This window comes from Sphaeramia orbicularis, chromosome 19, assembly GCF_902148855.1.
Source record: "Sphaeramia orbicularis chromosome 19, fSphaOr1.1, whole genome shotgun sequence".
Classification (NCBI taxonomy): domain Eukaryota; kingdom Metazoa; phylum Chordata; class Actinopteri; order Kurtiformes; family Apogonidae; genus Sphaeramia; species Sphaeramia orbicularis.
Genome location: NC_043975.1, coordinates 35,201,108 through 35,220,534, shown reverse-complemented (window position 1 = coordinate 35,220,534; position 19,427 = coordinate 35,201,108). Strand labels below are relative to the sequence as shown.

The window sequence follows — 19,427 nt, the reverse complement described above, 5'->3', positions numbered from 1 at the left end:
CTGCTTTCTAGTTTTGTAGTGCAGACATGCAACAGTTTGGAAGTGAATTCTGTCAATAACTGATTTTTACTTTGGGCAATAATCATGAAAACTGTTCTAAGAAGCATTTAGATGTCACATCAGAAACAGAAAGCTTTGGGTTCAGATCAAAGTGGTTCTTAACAGTAACAGAACATAATAAGCCTGTCATTAATGCAAATAAAGTATGGCATATAGAATACCTTACCTTTATGTTGCCGTCTAATGGAACTCAACCCTCCTCTGCATTCAGTTTTTTATAGGTTTGAAAAATGTCATTGTCATCAGTGTATGTGTTACTTTCTCACCATGTAATGTGCTGACCAGACCTCACTTCACATTTCATCTGTGCGTGTGCCTCTTACATTTGACATTTAAGATGTTCATACTAACATAGATGACAGAAAAAACATGAACAAGCTGGGTGCAAAAGAGGAAATACATCAACAATATCACACACAGACTTAATACTGAGATATTTTAATCATATAAAAAAGTAATGCCACAGCCTCTTTTTTTTTTTTTACATAACTCATTTTTCATGATTAGGTTATAGTAATTAATAATTGAACAGTGATAAATGTCCTAAACGATAAAATCAAAACATACAAAGAATTTAAGAGTAGCTGTAATTAAAATGTATGATAAAAAACATATTTAGCCACATTTATAAAGCGCAATTTTACTGGGATGAGCACACAGTATGTTTGTAACACCACATTTCTATGAAAGGATCACAAGAGATAAGACTATTTGACAGTAGGATACTTATAATACAGTTTGAGTTTTAAAACATACATAATATCTTTAAAATACCATGGCAATACAGAGCAATAACAAAACTCTGACATTTTAAATGAAAGAGACCCCAATGTAATATTTTTCTCATAATTAGACCCATCACCTCAAAAGATTTAAGGCCTTTGGCAAAATATCAAAACAGTAAGAGCTTAAAGTTCCTCTTCCTTGACTAAATACTCTGGCAGAGTCTGGAAAGCAGTCACAGGTACCGTCACTGGAACAGTCAGCGATATTGCACTGGGTTCAACGGTACTGGGGGAAACTTCACTGGGAGGCGGAGAGGAGGGGAGTGGGTCCGTGTGGATAATGTTCATGTCACTGAGTGGGGCAGCTGGGGTGTGGTCAGTGTGAGTCCGTAAGTGCTTGCGAAGGTAGGCAGCAAACAGAAAAGCTTTGCCACAGTGGGGGCAGCTGTGAGGTTTGCTGCTGGAATGGATCTTCTGGTGTTTACGTAGTCCAGATTTATTGAGGAAACCTTTGCCACAGCTGTCACAGACATGAGGCCTCGGCTTCGGATGCTGCTTCTCATGCTCCTGCAATTCTGCCAGCTGCGCAAACTCTGCCTGACAAATTTCACATACATGTGAGCCCAGGGGTACGATTTTTGTTACAGTCGGAGTAGAGTCGATGGAATGAAGACTCTCGTGGGCCTGCACTTCATCCCAGGTTCCAAATGTAGCATCACAGTGTGTGCAGGAGAACTGAGGGAGGGTTGTGTGAGCAGTGAAGCCAGAGGCCGACCCCGTGTCCACCTCCGGTTGTGACTGTTGCTGTTGCTGTTGTTCAGCGTGTTCAGCAAGGTGAGTTCTCTCATGTTTGCGCAGGCTTGATGACACAACAAATGACTTTAAACACTCCTCACATTTGAAAGGTCGCTCACCAGAGTGCACACGTCGGTGCTTGTTGAGGCTGGACCGTTCAGCAAATGACTTGTCACACTCGGTGCAGGAGAAAGGTCTGAGTCCTGTGTGGACAAGCATGTGGCGCCGCAAATCCCAGGATGCTACAAAAGCCTTGTCGCAGCTCTGACATCTGTAAGGCCGCAATCCAGAGTGAACACGCTCATGCACAGCCAGATCAGCTGGCTGGCGGAACCTCTTGGAGCATTTATCGCAGGGATATGGCTTAAAACCCAAGTGTGCCCGCTGATGGCGACGGAAACTGGAAGGGTCTGAAAACATCTTTCCGCACTGTGGACAGAGGAATGGCTTCTCCCCAGAGTGAGTGCGAAGATGAGACTGGTAAGAAGACAACTGAGTGAAGCCCTTACCGCACTGCTCACACTGATAGGGTTTATTCTGGGAATGAATGCGCTGGTGGCAGGCCAGCGACGAGGAGCGAGAAAAGGCCTTGCCACAGTCTGAACACAGGTATGGTTTTTCTCCAGTGTGAGAGCGCTCATGGTTTTTCAGGTCTTTCAGCTCTGTGTATGTTTTTCCACATTCTTCACAGGCGTATGGTCGATGACCCTGATGGTTACGCCTATGCTTTCGGAAAACAGAGGGATCTGCAAAACTCTTACCACACTCAGCACAAAAGTATGGCTTCTCTCCTGTGTGAGAACGCATATGCACCTTTAGTTTTGATAAAGTGGGGTAACTCTTAGAGCACTGACGGCAGGAATAGGGGCGCTCTCCGCTGTGCTGTGTCATATGGATCCTCAGACATATAGCTTGCATGAAGGCCTTCCCACAATCAGTGCATACAAAAGGCTTCTCCCCAGTGTGAGAGCGGCTATGGTTGCGGAGCTCTGTGGGCGTCTTGTAAGCTTTGTGGCAGTCGGGACACTGAAAGGGGCGTTGGGCTGAGTGAGTACGCTCATGCTTTGAGAGCTGAGCCTTGCTTGAGAATGTTTTATTACACTGAGAACATGTGTGTTGCTGCTGACGGTCTTTTGCATGTGCCGAAAGCTTGTGGCTCCGCAGAGCTGAGAGACTTTTGAATACCTCTGCACATGTTGAGCATTTGAAGGCAGGTTTGGCTTTAGGAGGTCTGCCTCTGCCACGTTTTTTTGCAGTCTGATCCTTTACCATCTTTTCTTTTTGGTGGCTCTCCTCATCCTGTGCAGGGGGGGTGTACTGCTCTGCAAGTGGTGGGCTGCCAGGCTGGGGGGAGGCCATCTTTGTATCTGTAAAGAAACAATATCACATACGTTCTAATTAATAACTCATATAAATGGACTCGTCATTGGCAGCAGCAGGAATGGGGACTGGAGGATACTCAGCCCCACAGAAATGCAGATTATGGCTCATGACAGATGTGAATTAGCAGAACGGATAGTCGGTGACATCACATACTGCTGGACCAGAAAATTCACTAATAATACAGTATAAATATGCGGATAAGCATTAAATCACAAAATGGCTGGCATTAGGACCTCAGGGACAATAAGCTAACCGCTTTGAAGCCAGGGGAAGTTGACGATGCAATGACAGAGATCACCATGTATCAATTACCGACATGTGCCCGACCGGAGACAAGGAGCAAAGATAACGTCCTGCTGCGATGGTGTTAACCACGGACACACTGTATAGGTATTTATATTCGCTAGCTGACTTGCTAATTTTTTTTACAAACTCAAAATGGCTGGCTTTAGGACCGGCTGCACCAATTCGCTCGAGTGTCATCAGCAACATCATCATGACTATGATTATATGGGATGGATTTAGCTAACATTAGCTCTTCCTTCGCGTCGTGTGAGTGTTTTGGAATTAAATGTGTTTCTTACCTGAATCAGGACATTAATAGCTGATCGATACTGTCAGAGAATGCGTCTGTACACGACTGCATTTACAGGGAGACACGGTGATTCGTGTTGACTGGCTGTGGGATGGGGGACGGCTCTAGGACCATGATGACGAAAGCTTTCGGTCAGCCAAGTGTGCAACGACTTATTCTGTAAAAAAACATCGAAATGAACACTTCACTATTCAAATCTCTTGAACCGATTTGTTGAATACCGTAGTCTTTGGAAATCCAGCATGTTATCTGTGGCTATACATAATCGAATGGAATTTTATTTTAGCTCAACTGAATAAAACCTATACAGTGGCACTGCGTAAGCTAGCTGGGTAAAGCGCCTGATTTGCCTAAATACTGTTTCCACAAGCAAGAACTGAACAACAGAAATAAACGTTTAAGGTGACTCTTTTCGTTTGACGTTTGCTGTTTGAACACTGAATTCTAATTAATCGCACTAGCGTTTAGAAATAGCACGAGTGTTGAAATAGCTTTTAAGCTAACTATTTTCAAGAGGGAAGTATTTCACTGCTGCACATTTCCTGTTTCCTAGCAACAAGAGTAATGTAGAAATGTGATGGAAGGAAAAAGAAAGGGGATTGTCTTTTCTATAAAAAAAAGAATGTTTTCAAAGTAATGAATGAAAATATACCTTCAGAGGCGTGTATTGACTCAGTACTGCTGCAGGTACTCAATTTGATGCTTTTGCTGACGTTGTGATTCCGCATTAGAAAGACTTCTTGGCTTTTTGGTGCAATGTTTGTTTAGCTAGCCACGATGATGCTAGCAGGTAGCAACTAGTCCGCTAACGCTACTAATAGAGCTTTAACCATAGTCAGCATATCTACTTGTCACCGAAGAAAGATGAGCGCCTTCATTTAGAATGATTTTGGGATATGTGTGGAGGTGGGCTTTTGCGTTAGTGTCATATTTGCATGGAGAGGCGTTGGTCCTCTGGTTTGTTGACATAGCTAGTCCTGCTCGCTTCTGGAACAGATGTCTCATTCTTATCCACCTGCATTTAATTGCGTGGTCTATGATGCAGGTTTTCTTCTGTGGAAATATTTAACCTTTGACGTTTTGCAATAGATAGTGGTGAAACTAATAAATTATGATTTTACAGTTGCTGCAGTGTAGATATTTCTTGTACATGCAATGGTGGAAGAAATCCAGGTCTCTTACTTTAGTACTAATGCACTATTTTGAACACCATCACTCCAAGTAAAAATTCTGGTTTCTAAAAGTTAATTTAAAGCATGTATCTATTATCACTAAAATGCACTTAGGTAAAAGTATTCTGTCCCTGTCAGTGTTTTATCATTATATATGTTGTTTTCAGATGCATTAATGTGTCTGTTGCATTTCACTGCTGTAGATGTGAAAGACTGAGCACGGCTGAACTACCTTACATATTGTTGACTGCTTTAATCAACAAGACATCAACTTCCATGTGTCATATATTTGTAGCGTAGTAGTGTATTTTTAAATTAACTTTTCACAAGCTCTTAAAACTGGCCTATTGTCATCTTTGCGGAAGTGCATTTTTCAGCCAATCCAAGAGGGGATTTAAGAGCATTTTTTTTTCAATCCATAAAGTAACACTTTATTTGTCAGGTTATCACAAACATTCAGAATCAGAAACACATCTGGAGATATGTAGTTTTCACCAGATATATAGCTGTCAGACAAAGGTGTAATGGAATAAAAAGCACAATATTTTCCTCTTGAGTTAGAGCTGAGATTTATACAATTGCATAAAATGAAAAAACACAAGTGAAGTCAATGTATCTCAATTTTATACTTAAGTCAATTATTGAATAAGTTCAGTAGTCAGGAAGTGCTGTATTATAATTCTGTGCAGAACAATTAGTTATATGTTTGTGAAAATACATGTATAATATTGTGTTGTAGTTATTTATAAAATATACTTTGATTGTAGCATAAAAGCTAAATAAAGTAAATGACTTAATTTCCACTTCAGCTCTAACTGGTATCTCTTCTGTCCTCAACAGCTCAACCTGCCTGCTTCTCCAAACATAACTGTCCTTATTATGTGGACCTGGTTTCAACATCCATTAACTTACCTCTGAGAACACTACTTGGACCTAAAAAAAACTTTTCTTTTTAACTGGGCAAGACTGGCATGTAATGAATTTCCCTCCTGCATGTACTCCATGTCTGGTGCATTTAGTTCAACTGTTACCTTGTAATGGCTGTGCAAGACCTTGGCAGGGCAACAGGTTTTGCTTGCAAACAGTGTGGCTTGATATATCCCAATATGCCTAGTCTGCTGGACCACATGGATGCGCACCTTGAGCAAGAGGAAGATCGGAAATTTAAATGTGATGAATGTGGCCGTGGCTATCGGCATGCTGGCAGCCTAGCAAACCACAAAAAGACTCATGACGTGGGTTCTTTTCAGTGCAACATATGTGGTAAAGAAAATTCCAATGCGTTGGCCCTGAAAAGTCATCTCCGTAGCCACACTTCACAGAAAAAGTACTCGTGTTCAGACTGTGGAAAGGCTTTTCGTCTTGCTTCACAACTTATGACACATGAGAGGGTTCATCAAGTGAAACGAGCAAAAGAGGATTTGTGTAGGAAGGCAGATGTGGAAGGTGCTGAGAACGAAAATCAACACGAAGTTGAAAGTAAGCAGCTGCATCACTTCCATGAGCAGTCGCCTAGTGTCGGAACTTCTACAAATAACAGCTCAGACGAGGACAAGACAGAGGAAGTTTATAATGCACAGTCTGAGACAGATGACTCAGCCAATCGACCTTTCAGATGCAACATTTGTGGCAAATCGTACATACACCTTCGGAGCTTGACCAACCACAAAAAGACTCACCAAACAGGAATGTTTGAGTGCACAGTGTGTTTCAAACTGTTCAATAACATGGCTGCACTGTATAGTCATCAGAGATCTCACAAGTCAAAAAGTCGCACGGAGCCTGATTCAGTGGATGAGCCTTATATGGACACATCAGCAGATCAGTTTTCACCTCAGAGCCAAGATGCTCCAGTAAACTTCTGCCACTTGTGTCAGGTATTATTTCCCAATGACAAGGAGTTCCAGGAACACATCCAAATGCATAACTCGTCATCTATGTCATTTGGACTTCAGGACAGCTTACCAGAGAATCATAATCTGTCTTATGACAACAGTATTGCTTCCCCTCAGTCAAATTTTTATGTATCTCCTATGAGCAATATTCCATCTGCATCATCAATAGATAATCATGGAGCGTATGATCTGCCAGCTGAGCAAATTACAAATAATGGTCACATTTATTCAAACTGCTCCAATAATCAAACTTCATCTTCCAATAGCACTCAGGGAGAACCCCCAGTCATCACTGCAAACATTCTCAGTCCTGCCCTTGTGCACACACAAAACAGTAACAACACAAGTGAAATGGAGGAGACTTCAACTGGAGATTCTGATGAGCGACCCTTCAAGTGTCAAATCTGCTATAAAAGCTACCGACACTCGGGCAGCCTTATCAACCACAAAAGGTCACACCAGGTTGGGATTTACCAGTGCTCCATCTGTAGGAAAAGCTATCCACACTTGGCTGCGCTGAAAAGTCATCTTCGACTACACAAAGGCCAGCCAGCATCTTTTAGCCTCAACAGCGAGGGGGATTGGCTCTCCTCTGAGCCTCTGACTGTGGAAAACCAACACGGCTGCTACTCACAAGAGGAGGAGGAGGTGGACGATGGACACCCTGCTCTTGTGAATGAGCAAGAGAATGGTCTTGACCACAGTAATGGAGCTTTGTACCATGAGCAATATAATCAGGAATTTTCCCAAGACATGACTGTGCAGCTACCTCACAATGACCACCTGATGCAGAGGCACATGTGTGCAGACTGTGGTGAAACATTCGCAGATATCGCAGGGATTAAGTCTCACAGTTGCCCACGGCTACAGCAGCAACATGACACCACAAACAGTGACTATGATAGTAATGCACACTTTCAGGACAGTAATGGTCACTGTGCTGCTGGAAATTCAGGCAGTAGTGTGGAGTTCCATGGTATGAACGGTAGCCATGATTATTATGAACAGAATTTCCATGAAAATCTGAGTAGGGATCACATGACCAGCAGTGGTGCTGGTGACGATACTGAAGAGGAAGATGATGATGAGGATGACGATGGAGATCTTTATCATTGCTCAATATGTGGAAACAGTTACACCAGCATGAGGGCTCTCAGGAGCCACCTCCGAGGACACACACAGTCCCATGGCACTCCTGCAAGCTCAGGGCCTTCATCCATGTCCTCACATGAAGAAATGAAAGATGACGAACCAGGGGAGATGATGATCTGTAGTACATGTGGGGAAAGCTTTGTTAATACACAGGACTTGATAAGTCATCAGCTTCTGCACAGCACAGACCAAGGAGATAACCGTTTGCAAATAAACAACAGTGACAGTTCTAGAGGTAAAGAGGAAGCACAGAGTGTTATCTGTGGCAGCTGCGGCATCTTCTGCACCAGCTTCCATCATCTCACAAACCACGGCTGCTCAGCAGAGCGGAAAAATGAACCAACAAAGTGTGAGAAGGAAACAGAAGTAAATGAAGACACCTGCCGTGAAGACACAAGTGTGGTTAAAGACACTGTTGATACTGAAGAGCGTCAGTACCAGTGTGAACAGTGTGGGCGGTCATATCGACACGCTGGCTCCCTCCTTAACCACAAGAAGTCCCACAAAACAGGTGTATTCAGATGTCTTGTGTGCCAGAAGCGCTTTTACAATTTGTTGGCTCTGAAAAACCACCAGAGGTCCCACTTTGATATTAAGAGGTGAGTTTCCTCCTCCTTTTCAGAAATATTGCATGCTCATGGAGTTGTTCTGTGTGTGTTGTCCTTTGCCTAGTTGTTATGTGATGTTTTTTGTTATGCAGTGGTGGAAGGTAACTAAATATATTTATTTGAGTACTTTACTGATACACAAATTTAATGTACTTATAATGTTCTTCAGTATTTCCATTTTATGATATTTTACTGAAGCTATACAATTATTGTACAGAAAGAAGTATGTGGTTGGGATGATATTTTACATCTTTATGAGTCAGCAACAGCTCCACCAAATACTGATTTTTTTTTTTCCTCTCTAAACTTCTCACAGGGTTTAATCTTATTAAATGTTCAAATCATTCAGTATGTCACTAAATATCAACATTAAGGAAAGTCCAAAGACATTTGATACAATACAATACACATTTGTGTATTATAGTTGTTAGGTTTGTTTTTTCCTGTCCCCTCCCATTATATTTATGTGGTGTCACTGTAAATAAAACTGTAGCAGTTCAAGTTAGCTCCACCTCCAGCAGTGACATTTTTCATGAGGGGTTTTCACTTAATGGATGATTTTTTTTACTGTGTTTGTACTTTCATCTAAGTAAAAGATCTAAATACTTCTTCTGCCACTGTTGTTATGCAAACAGAATTAACCATATGGTTTATCACCTCCTCCATTAGATATACTTGCCATGAGTGTGGGAAAGCCTTCAAAATCCAGAAACAGCTATTAAACCACCTGAGAAGGCACAAAGAAAACCAAGCCAAAATCCGGGAACTCAACAATCAGATCCAGGCCCTCATGCGGATGAATGGGACCAGGTCAGATGGAGGAATGCAGTCCTTAACCACAAATGCCAGTCAGGCTTTTACCCACAAACAACGGCCTAGGGAGAAGACGGGAGAAACCAAACGGGAGCCGTCAGTCAAATCAGAGAACACAGATGACCAGCGACCTTTCGCTTGTGACCAGTGTGGACGTACGTATCGCCACGCAGGAAGTCTGGTCAACCACAGAAACTCTCATAAAACTGGTCAGTATTACTGTTCTGTATGTAACAACACTTACTCTAATCAGCTGGCGATGAAGAACCACTTGCGCACCCACTTTGCATTTAAAAAGCACTCTTGCCAAAAGTGTGGAAAAGGCTTTAGAGGTAAGAAGCAGCTTTTATCTCACGTCTGTGCAGGCTTCAGGAAGGATGGGAGTGACGGCAGGAGGGGGCTAAAATCTAGAGCCTTTAAGTGTAAAGAATGTAAGCAGGCTTTTCCTTCTCATGACCAACTGACAGCCCATACATGTGAGGGCCCCTCAGCCAGTGATGATGCACAAACAAGCATGTCTCCAAATGATAAAGAGGAGCGGCCGTTCAGGTGCAACATATGTAACCGCAGCTACCGCCACGCAGGCAGCCTCCTAAACCACAAAAACACACACAAGACGGGACACTTCAGCTGCACCGTCTGCTCCAAGCCCTTCACCAACCCCATGGCTTTACGCAATCACACACGCATCCACACACAGAAGAAAAAGTATGTGTGTCTCACATGTGGAAAGGCCTTCCGCCTGGCGAGCATCCTCCACAACCACCAGAAGGTCCACAACCGGGTGGCCGGTCACTTCAGCTGCCCCGGGTGTGGCAAGAGCTTCCAAGGGAAGTCGGGCCTAAGGAGGCACCGCTGCCGCAGAAGTCAGGAGAACTCGACAAGAGCCGGGGTCCAGCAGTCAGACAGAGGAGACAAGTGCTTCATGTGAGTTGTATCGTCGTGTTCTGTTCGATCATGTTTTGTCGTAATTTTGGTCTTACTTTGTTGCGCTTTTCAAATATGTTTCAAATAATTTCCTCATCTTCAGTTAAATGCTGTCAGAATCCTATAAACCTGAATAGGGGTGGGTGGTCTGGCCAAAATTTGGTGTCACATTATGTAAATGAGTAGATACTGACTAAAATCAACCAATAGAATTCTCTTTTTGCACAGAAATATTTATTGAAGAAAACACTCTTTTCATTTAGTGGCTAATCCCAGAATCTGAAAATGTCACACTGACATTTTGTATTGTACAACATTATGCTTTTTTCAGCATTTTCAGCATACAGTCCACATTCTGTACTGATTAAAGCATCTCAAACAGTGTCACTTTCCATGTATGTTTAATACTTTAAAGATTAATAAAAGAAAATGGGGAAAAAAACCAGCGTCACTGTCTTTGACTGAAGGAAAAGTGACTATTTCAGTCACTACATTGGGTCATAGTTTTAGAACTCCTCAAATGCCCTGTGTTTGTTTTCAAGCTACTAAAGTTGCTTTCTTTACATGTACCTTATGTCGCATGAGGAAAGAAACATGTCATTTATCCAGTCTGATGTACTGGATTGTTGAGTAGCGCTTATGTGTGTTGTGACATCATGGTGAAGTTTGAAAACAGGAGGTGGACAACATAAGATGGCACAATATATGTGACTTGCTGAAATACTGAGAAACCTGAAACTGATACAGGTTATTAATAATCAAGAAGACTGATAATCAATTTGAAAACAGTGTACTTTTGCACTAAAAATGCTGGTGTTAAATTTTCCATAGCAAAACAAAGATAACTTCTTCACAGTTCACAGAACTGTAGAAATTATAAATAATTTGTACTAGTTAATAAATATGTACATTTTGTTATTTTATAGTTGGAAAAAAAAAGAACTTGTGAAACCTATCAGATAGGGTAAGACAATGTTCAAGACCATGGAGAGGTGACAGAGGTCACCACAACAGAGACAAAATAGTTGAAGTTTTAGATTTTAAATGAAAGCATTATTCAGATAAAATACTGATATGAATAATCAATACAGTATATTTATTTATTATACTTTATTCAACTAGGAAGAAATGATTCGTTGAGTCATCTTTTTTTGCAAGAGCATCCTGGCCAAGACAGCAGCAGCAGAAGTTACAGAAAATACAAACTTCAGCCCACAATCCCCACTATAAACATAGACAAAACAGAATAAAACTTCTAAAACCATACATACCAATAATTTACAAGGCATTAAAAGTGTAAGCATGTCAAGGCAGAACCCGATTCAGTCAGTTAGAAAAACATCTTTGGAAAAATAAGTTGAATATCTGACCTGAAAATCAGTTGTGGTTTCTGTGGTTATGTTGATGTAAGATTGTCAGGTTGCCTGTCCCTATTTAGAAGTATCATTTGTGTTGTTACAGTGACTGTCCTGTTGATTAAATTTGGTTTTAAAAGTTGAAATATCAGGCATTGAATCTGAACATGTCCCTGCTGCAGGTGTGATCTGTGTGGGCGCTCTTACCGCCATGCTGGCTCTCTCCTGAACCATAAAAAGACTCACTCTGAAAACCTCCACCACTGTACCTTATGTCTGCAGACGTTTCCCGACCCCCTCACTCTGCAGATCCACTCCCAGATGAGGCGTCACTGCTGTCCTGAGTGTGGCAAAACCTTCTGTCTTGTCTCGCACCTGCAGAGCCACATGGAGGTGCACTCCAAGGACCAGTCTGTGGTCTGTGACATCTGTCAGCAGAGCTTTCCCAACACGGCCACCTACCAGCAGCACCGGGACATGCACCCCATGGCTCAGGGCCCCGTGGATAACAACCTCTGCTGGGACTCAGGAATAAACCAGACCCTTGGTATGGGCAAGCAGGAACCGCCACCTTTGTCTCATATTCCGCAGAAAAATACCAACATGGCTGGCACAGAAGATAAGGGCCACGTGTGTGAGCACTGCGGCCGTACTTACCGCCACGCAGGCTCCCTCCTCAACCACAAAAACAGCCACAAAACAGGTTCCTTCTTCTGCTCGGTGTGCCAAAAAGAGTTCACCAACCTGATGGCTCTCAAGAACCACAGGCGCATTCACACCGAGCCCAAGCGCTACCAGTGCCTGGAGTGTGGGAAAGCTTTTCGTGTGTCCACTCAGCTCATATGTCACAGACGGATCCACACCAAAGAGAAGCCTTTTGCCTGCCTGCTGTGCGACAAAAGCTTTTCAAGCAAGTCCAACCTACGGCACCATCAGAAGATGCACCAGAACACACAGACCTACGACTCCTCCTTTAGCATGGATGCCAACACTTTCATGGACTTGGACATGGGGTCTTTTCTTTGAAGCTGCATGTCAGAGTGGGTGCAAGGGGTCCTCTTATTCATGTGTTCTTTATCAGTAATTGTAAAACAGTATTTTTTCAGAAAGTGTTCCTTGGTCCAGATGGAATCTCACATTTCATTACAGACTTCCAGTCTTACCTCCACAACAGATGGTGACATCACTGCAGTCTCCAGAGGGTTTATCAGTCAGCTTTGAAGCATAAAGTCTGAATTTTTTACACAGCATGCTAAAATACCACACTGGTGATGAAACAATAGTCACTTGCTGAGTCCTCACTGACTAACCAGCCAACCAAAGTGAACAGAAATAGTTCCATGTACACTCACGGTGACAACATGTTTTTGTAATGCAGTACTGTTCTAACGGTGATCTTTCCTCTCTCGCTATGTTAAAATGTGTTCAGTGCCTCTGTAAGTTCTTAGGAAACAAAATATACAAACGATGTTTATCTGAATCCTTTTGTTAGCTCTGCTGTCAGTGTCTAAGGACTGGTCACTTTCCTTTGGGATTCCAATAGGGCAAGCCTGTTATTATTAAGTCAAATACCTCTGGGTATGTCCAAAGGTCAGTGGCAAGTTTATTTACTGAAATCATATTATCAAGTGAATAGTTGTACTGCTAATAATATTCAGTAACATTGTATGCTAAAATGGATGTATTTATTAATTTATTCCTGTTGTAAAATAATGATCTTATTTTATGTGTATATTTTATTAGATACAAACTTTTTATGAATGTTGTATATAAAAAAAACAAAACAAAAAAAAACAGTTCCCTCAAACTCATGTAGCCTTTAAGGAAGTTAATTTGTCGATATTTTTTAATGTACATCACTAACTACAGGCAGGAATGAATGAGCCAAGGATGGTGTGTTATCGGCAGCACTCAGGGTCAACCTTCAAAGGAGCAAACCTGATGTGAAAAACACTGTAGATCATCAGTTTCTGAACTGAGCATTGCATTTTTGTTCACCATTTCAGCACCCTTTTTAATTTTTTATTTTTTTGTCACATTTTTTTGTAGCTCGTTTCATTGCACGCTGTTGCACCTTTTGACACACATCAGTAAAGTGCTAGTGCCTCAACTTTAAGTCAATTGTAGCATTTGTTTTATGGACAAACTTCCTCTCACTGTACTTGGACTGCAGAGCACAGAGTTGATTTTATAGTCCCCTGTGATTTTGTTTTGATGTATTTTATATTTGACAGTAGAATTGCAGTGGTAAGGTGAAAGCGGTTCCTGTTCAGACCATGTATTAACATACGTCCTGAGTGACCTAGTCTTAGGTGGAGACCAGATCTGGTAATAGAATGTGTTTCCAGTGAAACCACGTAATTGGACTTCACTTTCTTGCTCTATATGCAAATAAACATATTCATCTACAGCCATATTTGTTTGCATACTTCAGTTTTAGACTGGATGTATAATGTGTCTTCACAGATTTAATTCACTGTCTTTTTAATTGAAAAACTACAGACATTATTAAAGCTGGAAATTATCTATTACTTCCTGCATAAGGTCACATTAATCAACACCATAAATGAAAACTTTGGCTGTTTTATTGCTTCCAACACCTTTTTAATGACTGAATCCTCAAACACTTAAAATATGGGCATGTGCTTTTAGTGGATTATGTGAACAATACTGTTTCCTCATGAAGAAATAAAGTGCTGGAGTATCGATCAGGCTGCATTTCATAAACGAAGCACCAGTAATATGTCATCATGGGCTTTTTAGTCCTTAAAACATGCAGATATTATGCCATTGGTAGATTGTAGAGAGTCGCTCTGGTTTTCTGAATGCATCTTGAGTGTGTTTTCCACCTTGTTTTGCCACTATCCACCTATGATCCAGTCACTCAGGTCTGAACAGGGCCTTTACCTCCATCCCTTTTCCTCTGTACATCCTCCAGTAACTATTCAAACCTACATTTTAATCAAATGTTAAGCACAATGAAACAAAGTGGTTTTTATCTACTTTAACAAAATCACTTGTGTGAAAAATGTGCAATTATTGATTTTCTTCGGGGTTTTTTGTTTTTTGTTTTTTTTTGCCAAGTTTTGTTGTATGGTTCTTTTAGTGGTCTCTTTTTACACATCTTGCAAAATGAACATATTTTTCTGACAATCTGTAATTTGATTTTGGTTTTGCATTACTCATTTCATTTCATGTTTTTGGCACTGGTCAATAGTAAGAAATACCTCATTGAAAGCCCTGCCTGCCTAACAAGTACTATTAAATGCCTCATGCAGCTTAATTGTAGAGAACTCACCAAAAACATACAAACTCAGATTACGCTGGTACTGCTTTTAAGGCTTGTAGAATCAGATCCAAGGTGTCACTTTGCAAAAGCTGTCACCGTGTTGTTTCTCTGCTGTTTATTTTTTCAGAGTTCTATTTGCACATGTGTAGTTAAAGACACTTGTAGCCTAAGGAGGACAGGAAGTCTCGAATATCACAGCCTGCCTGTTGAAATGGTTGTGTTTTTGTTAGTTTCCCAGAAGTCTCCTTCTCCTTCTTCTTCTTCTGTAACTTGCAGTCGGTGAGTGGACTGCTTGAGTCCTCACCTCAGCTAGTTTTGCGGGTTGTAATATTTAAGCAATATGCTGAAAGTACTATTTCAATGCATGAACTGTTTATTTTGTCTTATAGTACAGTGGCTTCAGATTCAAAACGCTGACACTAGCCTTGAAAAAACCTGTTCTGACACTTTGCCATCTGGCATTGTGTTACTTCATTTCAATCTTCAGACATATTTTCCTATATCATGGTAGCCTACATGTAAAACGACACATGCACGTTCAGTTATTTTAGTTTTTTAACAACCTCATCTCTTTGTCACTAAACACAATTCACTCTTCTGTTATAGCCTTGTATTTGTGAGGTGTGTTATTCTCAGATCTGTGTAAATATTAGAGTACATTTATTGCTAGATTAGCTATTGTGTAATAAAAAGCATATACTGCATATTTGGGTTTATTGAATTTTGAGTGCTCAAAAATGTCTGCTCAGTATTTAATTCATATTTATATAACTATTTTGTCACTCTGAAGTGTAGATTTTTACTTCTTTGTTAGATCTTAGGTTAGAATATAAGCAAATTATTGAAAATAAAACTAGTTGAAATTAAATGACTTGGAAAATAAAATGTGTTTCTCGTCCATGTTTTTGGTGAATGTCCATATCTGTATCTTACAGGGTTTGTCCTCTTGTCTTTAGATTTTATTAAAGAAATCAAAAATTTAATTCCGTAATTTTTGCACAAGTTCGTACTTAATTTAATGCCTTTTGAAGGCCTGAAAAATAAGATTATAATATATTAGCCATTATATATAATAGCCATATAAACATTAAAGCAGAGACGCCTTCCAATGTTATTTGAAATTATCAGTTTTATTGTGAAAATACATTTGGTACACAAAGCAGTTTATAAAGACGCATTACCTAAAAGAAGCCAGTGCATGTACAGTATTTACAATTATCTATACAAAGCAAGGAAATTAGGCAGAAAATGTTAGTTTATTGCTCAGTAACGTCGTTGTCTGGCCTGACAGAAGTCTAACAAGAATCTTCACTGGAGTCCCTTTAGAAATGTGCTTGTACCTCACAGCGGATGCAACACACAACACTGCAAGATGTGTTAAAATAAATAATATAAAAATCTTTGAAAAAAAAACATAAAAAAAAAAAAACGCAAGTATGTGTTTTATTTTTTGCTACCAGAGGGCAAGCAGCTTACCCACAAGCAGACAGATCCAAAATATGACCTGTAACATTGTCAGTCAGACAAAATATTTCAAGAACTCGATGTAACCGTGTACTGCACGACAGTTTGGTTAAAAAAAAAAAAAGCTTGAAGTAAGAAGAAAAAAAAAAGTGGGAAACAACAGCCCACTTGTTTTCTCACTGCTTTCAGTGGCCAGAAAATTAAAAACAGACATCCATCTTCTTTTTTTTTCATTGTTGTAGATCTGAAATGATTGGACAGGTCAGAGTTTGAAAAGTATTATAAATTCTGTAGCTCCACCTAAAAAAAAAACTAGGTGCAGTTTTCATCACTACAATACTTTCCTTGAAACATTCCCACATGTTAGCAGTTTTGGATTTTACGTCTAGTGTTTCAAACATCCTGTCCGAGTTATTTACCACTGGGACAATAACTCATGAATTCGGAGGCTGCGATATTGAAAATTCAGCTAAAATCTCCTAAAAAATTAAACTTATGACACAGTATTGTAAAATTACTTGTAATAAAGGGTCTGTTTTGGTCTCAGGAGACCCAGTAACAGTGCACAAACACAGATTGCTCCCTTAATCTCATAACAATTGCTGTATCAGACTCCTAAAAGAACAGATACATGGAGGTACTGGCAGGGACAAAGGCTAGATACATTTCACCTACAAGTAGCTACATTCATATGGCCTTAATGTGCCCGACAGTATCGTCTAGCTCACATGTGATTCATCTGTAAGAGGCTGTTTGTTGTGGTAAGACACCAGCAGATCAACTCCATCGAACTCTAACTGTGTTACATTCATCAGAGTCATGCTGGGGAGAAAGAAACAGCACAGTACGGGTTCGGAAAACATCCATTTCATTACAGTTTTATCTAAATATGAAAACCTGCAAACCAACAAAGGTCTTCAGGATTAAAACCTCAATTAAGTGGAATATAAAGGCACACAAAGATGAAATTGATACCACTAGTATAATGTTACTATTCCTAGTATTCCGAGGTGTGAGTTGCTTTTAGTAAGTCCTCTGGACCTACGCCGAGCATGAGAACTGTACACATCTCTTCACCGAACAGTGTAATAAATTAAAAATGGTCCAATTCATGTTAAGAGAGATACCCTGCTGTCAGAGTATGTAGTTCGTGGTGCAGAGGTTCCTCCATCCAGCTCTGGACCAGTCGCTCTGTGGTGCCGTCACATCTGTTTCCAGAGGAAGATGAGGCTGTGGAGGATATGACACTGGTTTAGGTTTCCATGGTTACAGTCACATCAGGTCAAAAACATGAACAGTTAATAGTCATCATCAAATTAAATTCAATGTTTAAGGGTTTTATTTTATGTCATTGTGCTACATGACACCAACTGTATTTGGACCAACATGACAAAAATGGTGTTTCCTAGACTAGCGGTATTGTACCCGTGGTGCCATTGTACGATAGCATGAGAGGCAAAAATCGCCCAGCATACCTCACAACATTTGAATACGGACATGAATTGTGCTTAGTACATAGTCAGGTAATGTTTCTATTCATTTGGCGAGTTTGGTGGTGATCGGGCATGTGAAGGCTGAGGAAAATCCGTACAAACGCCCTCCTGTGTTGCAACATCGACCGGACATCGATCGGACGGACGGACACAGAACGTGCATTATATAGTAGGATATGTTTAATGGAATGGTTCCACTCTGCTGTGATTGGTTTATTTGCTACTATATAATATTAACCCTTTAGGCACCAGAGTTTTTTTTTTTTTTTGTATTCAATTTTGTTATCAATATTTCAAAAAGCTGTCTGTTTCATTCAGTTTTGTTGCTTGTTGCAATATTGCTACTTCAGCACTTAAAGGGTTAAAATACATACTAATAGAGCTACACAGCAAAACAAATACCTCACTGTAGTTCACAATTTTTACAGTATTCCAAATTCTCAAAACAAAACTGTACCTTTTTTTCCAGTATTCACATAACAATAACCTTTTTCCATTTCTGATTCTGACAACATACTTAATATGCAATAATGCAGATTAAGTTAACCCCCAAAAGCTGAACCTGTGTTCATATCAATGTGCAGTTTCTCTGTTTGTTTGTTTGTTTTTTGTTTTTTTTTTGGTTTGTTTGTTTGTTTTGTTTTGTTTTTTTTGTCACATTTGAACATTAAGAGACTCCACAATTAATGCAAACAGACATTTTGGATTGTTTCCTTTGGTTCAGTTAATAAAATAATTATTTTCAAACATGTGTACATGGTCAGTTAATGAACTATAAATAAATATCCTGAGAAACATCCACAATTATATTCAAATAAGGGCCTTAACTCACTTGGTAAAAATTAGATGTAGAGGAAAAAAACATTTGGAAGCTGAAAATAGTGGCTTTCTTTAGTTATCACAGTAAAAACATTATTTTTTGTTTTACTTGCAGTAAAATGATCCACTCTCAGACAAAGACAATGTATAATATGGTCTTTAAAATAACCAGATGAAACACGTTCTTCTATATTAAACACAACCAATGCTGACTGATAGAAAATTATATAAAAAAAAAAAAAACTGAATAAAAACAGGAGAGGCAGAGGTCTGAAACACAGCTCTGGGTCCTGACAGTTAAAATATGTGCTACAGCACTAGCATAGCACTATTAAGCAGTACAGAAAAACACCTTGCAGACAACAACACATTTAGTTTTTTTTAGAATGTAGTGTCGGTTATCATTGGTAGAAGTCCTCAGCTTAATGGTCATACAATGTCAATATCAAATATCCGTCAGTTTTGGAGTGACGGATGAAGAGTTAGTTGTCTGGTATGGTTTGCCACTGACAGGAAGCCTGAGTAAATTCAACAAACTTTGGATTGGAATTGTAATGAAATGAGGACTGGTTAGTTTTAGACCAGTCAGTCAAGCATTCTATTCTATTCTATTCTATTCTATTCTATTCTATTCTATTCTATTCTATTCTATTCTATTCTATTTTGTGGGTTGTTTACATGTACAGTCTGGATGTTAATATCTAAATCTGAAAAGTAATTGTAGTGAAGTAACAGGTATTTCCTCTGACATACAGCAGTATAAACTGTGTCATGACTGATATTTGATGAGCGCTTCATCATACACATATTTAACAATGTATTAAATGTCAGTGTTAGTCTGTACCTCCTATCAACCAGTAGCAGAAAGGAATAACCCTAATC

At 40.0% G+C, this 19,427-nt stretch overlaps 3 protein-coding genes across 10 annotated transcripts in view; 1 reads left to right on the top strand and 2 right to left on the bottom strand.

The window, feature by feature from the left end:
- Positions 1 to 475: 475 nt before the first annotated feature.
- znf668 (zinc finger protein 668) lies at positions 476 to 3,664 on the bottom strand. Its single transcript, XM_030122018.1, has 2 exons — positions 3,548 to 3,664; positions 476 to 2,947 (listed from the first exon to the last, which is right to left on the bottom strand). Exon 2 carries the CDS (start codon positions 2,937 to 2,939, stop codon positions 969 to 971), a length of 1,971 nt encoding a protein of 656 aa, XP_029977878.1. The 5' UTR covers positions 2,940 to 2,947; positions 3,548 to 3,664; the 3' UTR covers positions 476 to 968.
- Positions 3,220 to 19,427, top strand: part of znf646 (zinc finger protein 646) — a 23,455-nt gene continuing 7,247 nt past the window's right edge. Inside the window, exons 1-5 of one of the 8 annotated variants that reach the window (XM_030122014.1) lie at positions 4,009 to 4,245; positions 5,571 to 7,273; positions 7,700 to 8,376; positions 9,055 to 10,125; positions 11,663 to 14,513. In XM_030122014.1, coding sequence (XP_029977874.1) covers positions 5,768 to 7,273; positions 7,700 to 8,376; positions 9,055 to 10,125; positions 11,663 to 12,506 — 4,098 coding nt within the window. In that variant the 5' untranslated portion in view covers positions 4,009 to 4,245; positions 5,571 to 5,767 and the 3' untranslated portion in view covers positions 12,507 to 14,513. Of the gene's footprint in view, positions 3,354 to 3,399; positions 3,516 to 3,575; positions 3,690 to 3,854; positions 3,961 to 4,008; positions 4,246 to 5,570; positions 8,377 to 9,054; positions 10,388 to 11,662; positions 14,514 to 19,427 lie in introns of those variants that run through there. The other 7 variants (XM_030122010.1, XM_030122012.1, XM_030122011.1 and 4 more) reach the window with 7 other exon arrangements.
- si:rp71-1c10.7 (tumor necrosis factor receptor superfamily member 12A) overlaps positions 15,879 to 19,427 on the bottom strand; it is a 13,798-nt gene continuing 10,249 nt past the window's right edge. Inside the window, exon 5 of the mRNA XM_030122020.1 lies at positions 15,879 to 17,463. The gene's annotated coding sequence lies outside the window, so the exon portion shown is untranslated. The remainder of the gene's footprint in view (positions 17,464 to 19,427) is intronic.

Excerpts from the sequence above, each read along its gene's own strand:
- znf668 (XM_030122018.1), bottom strand. The coding sequence starts at position 2,939 with ATGGCCTCCCCCCAGCCTGGCAGCCCACCACTTGCAGAGCAGTACACC.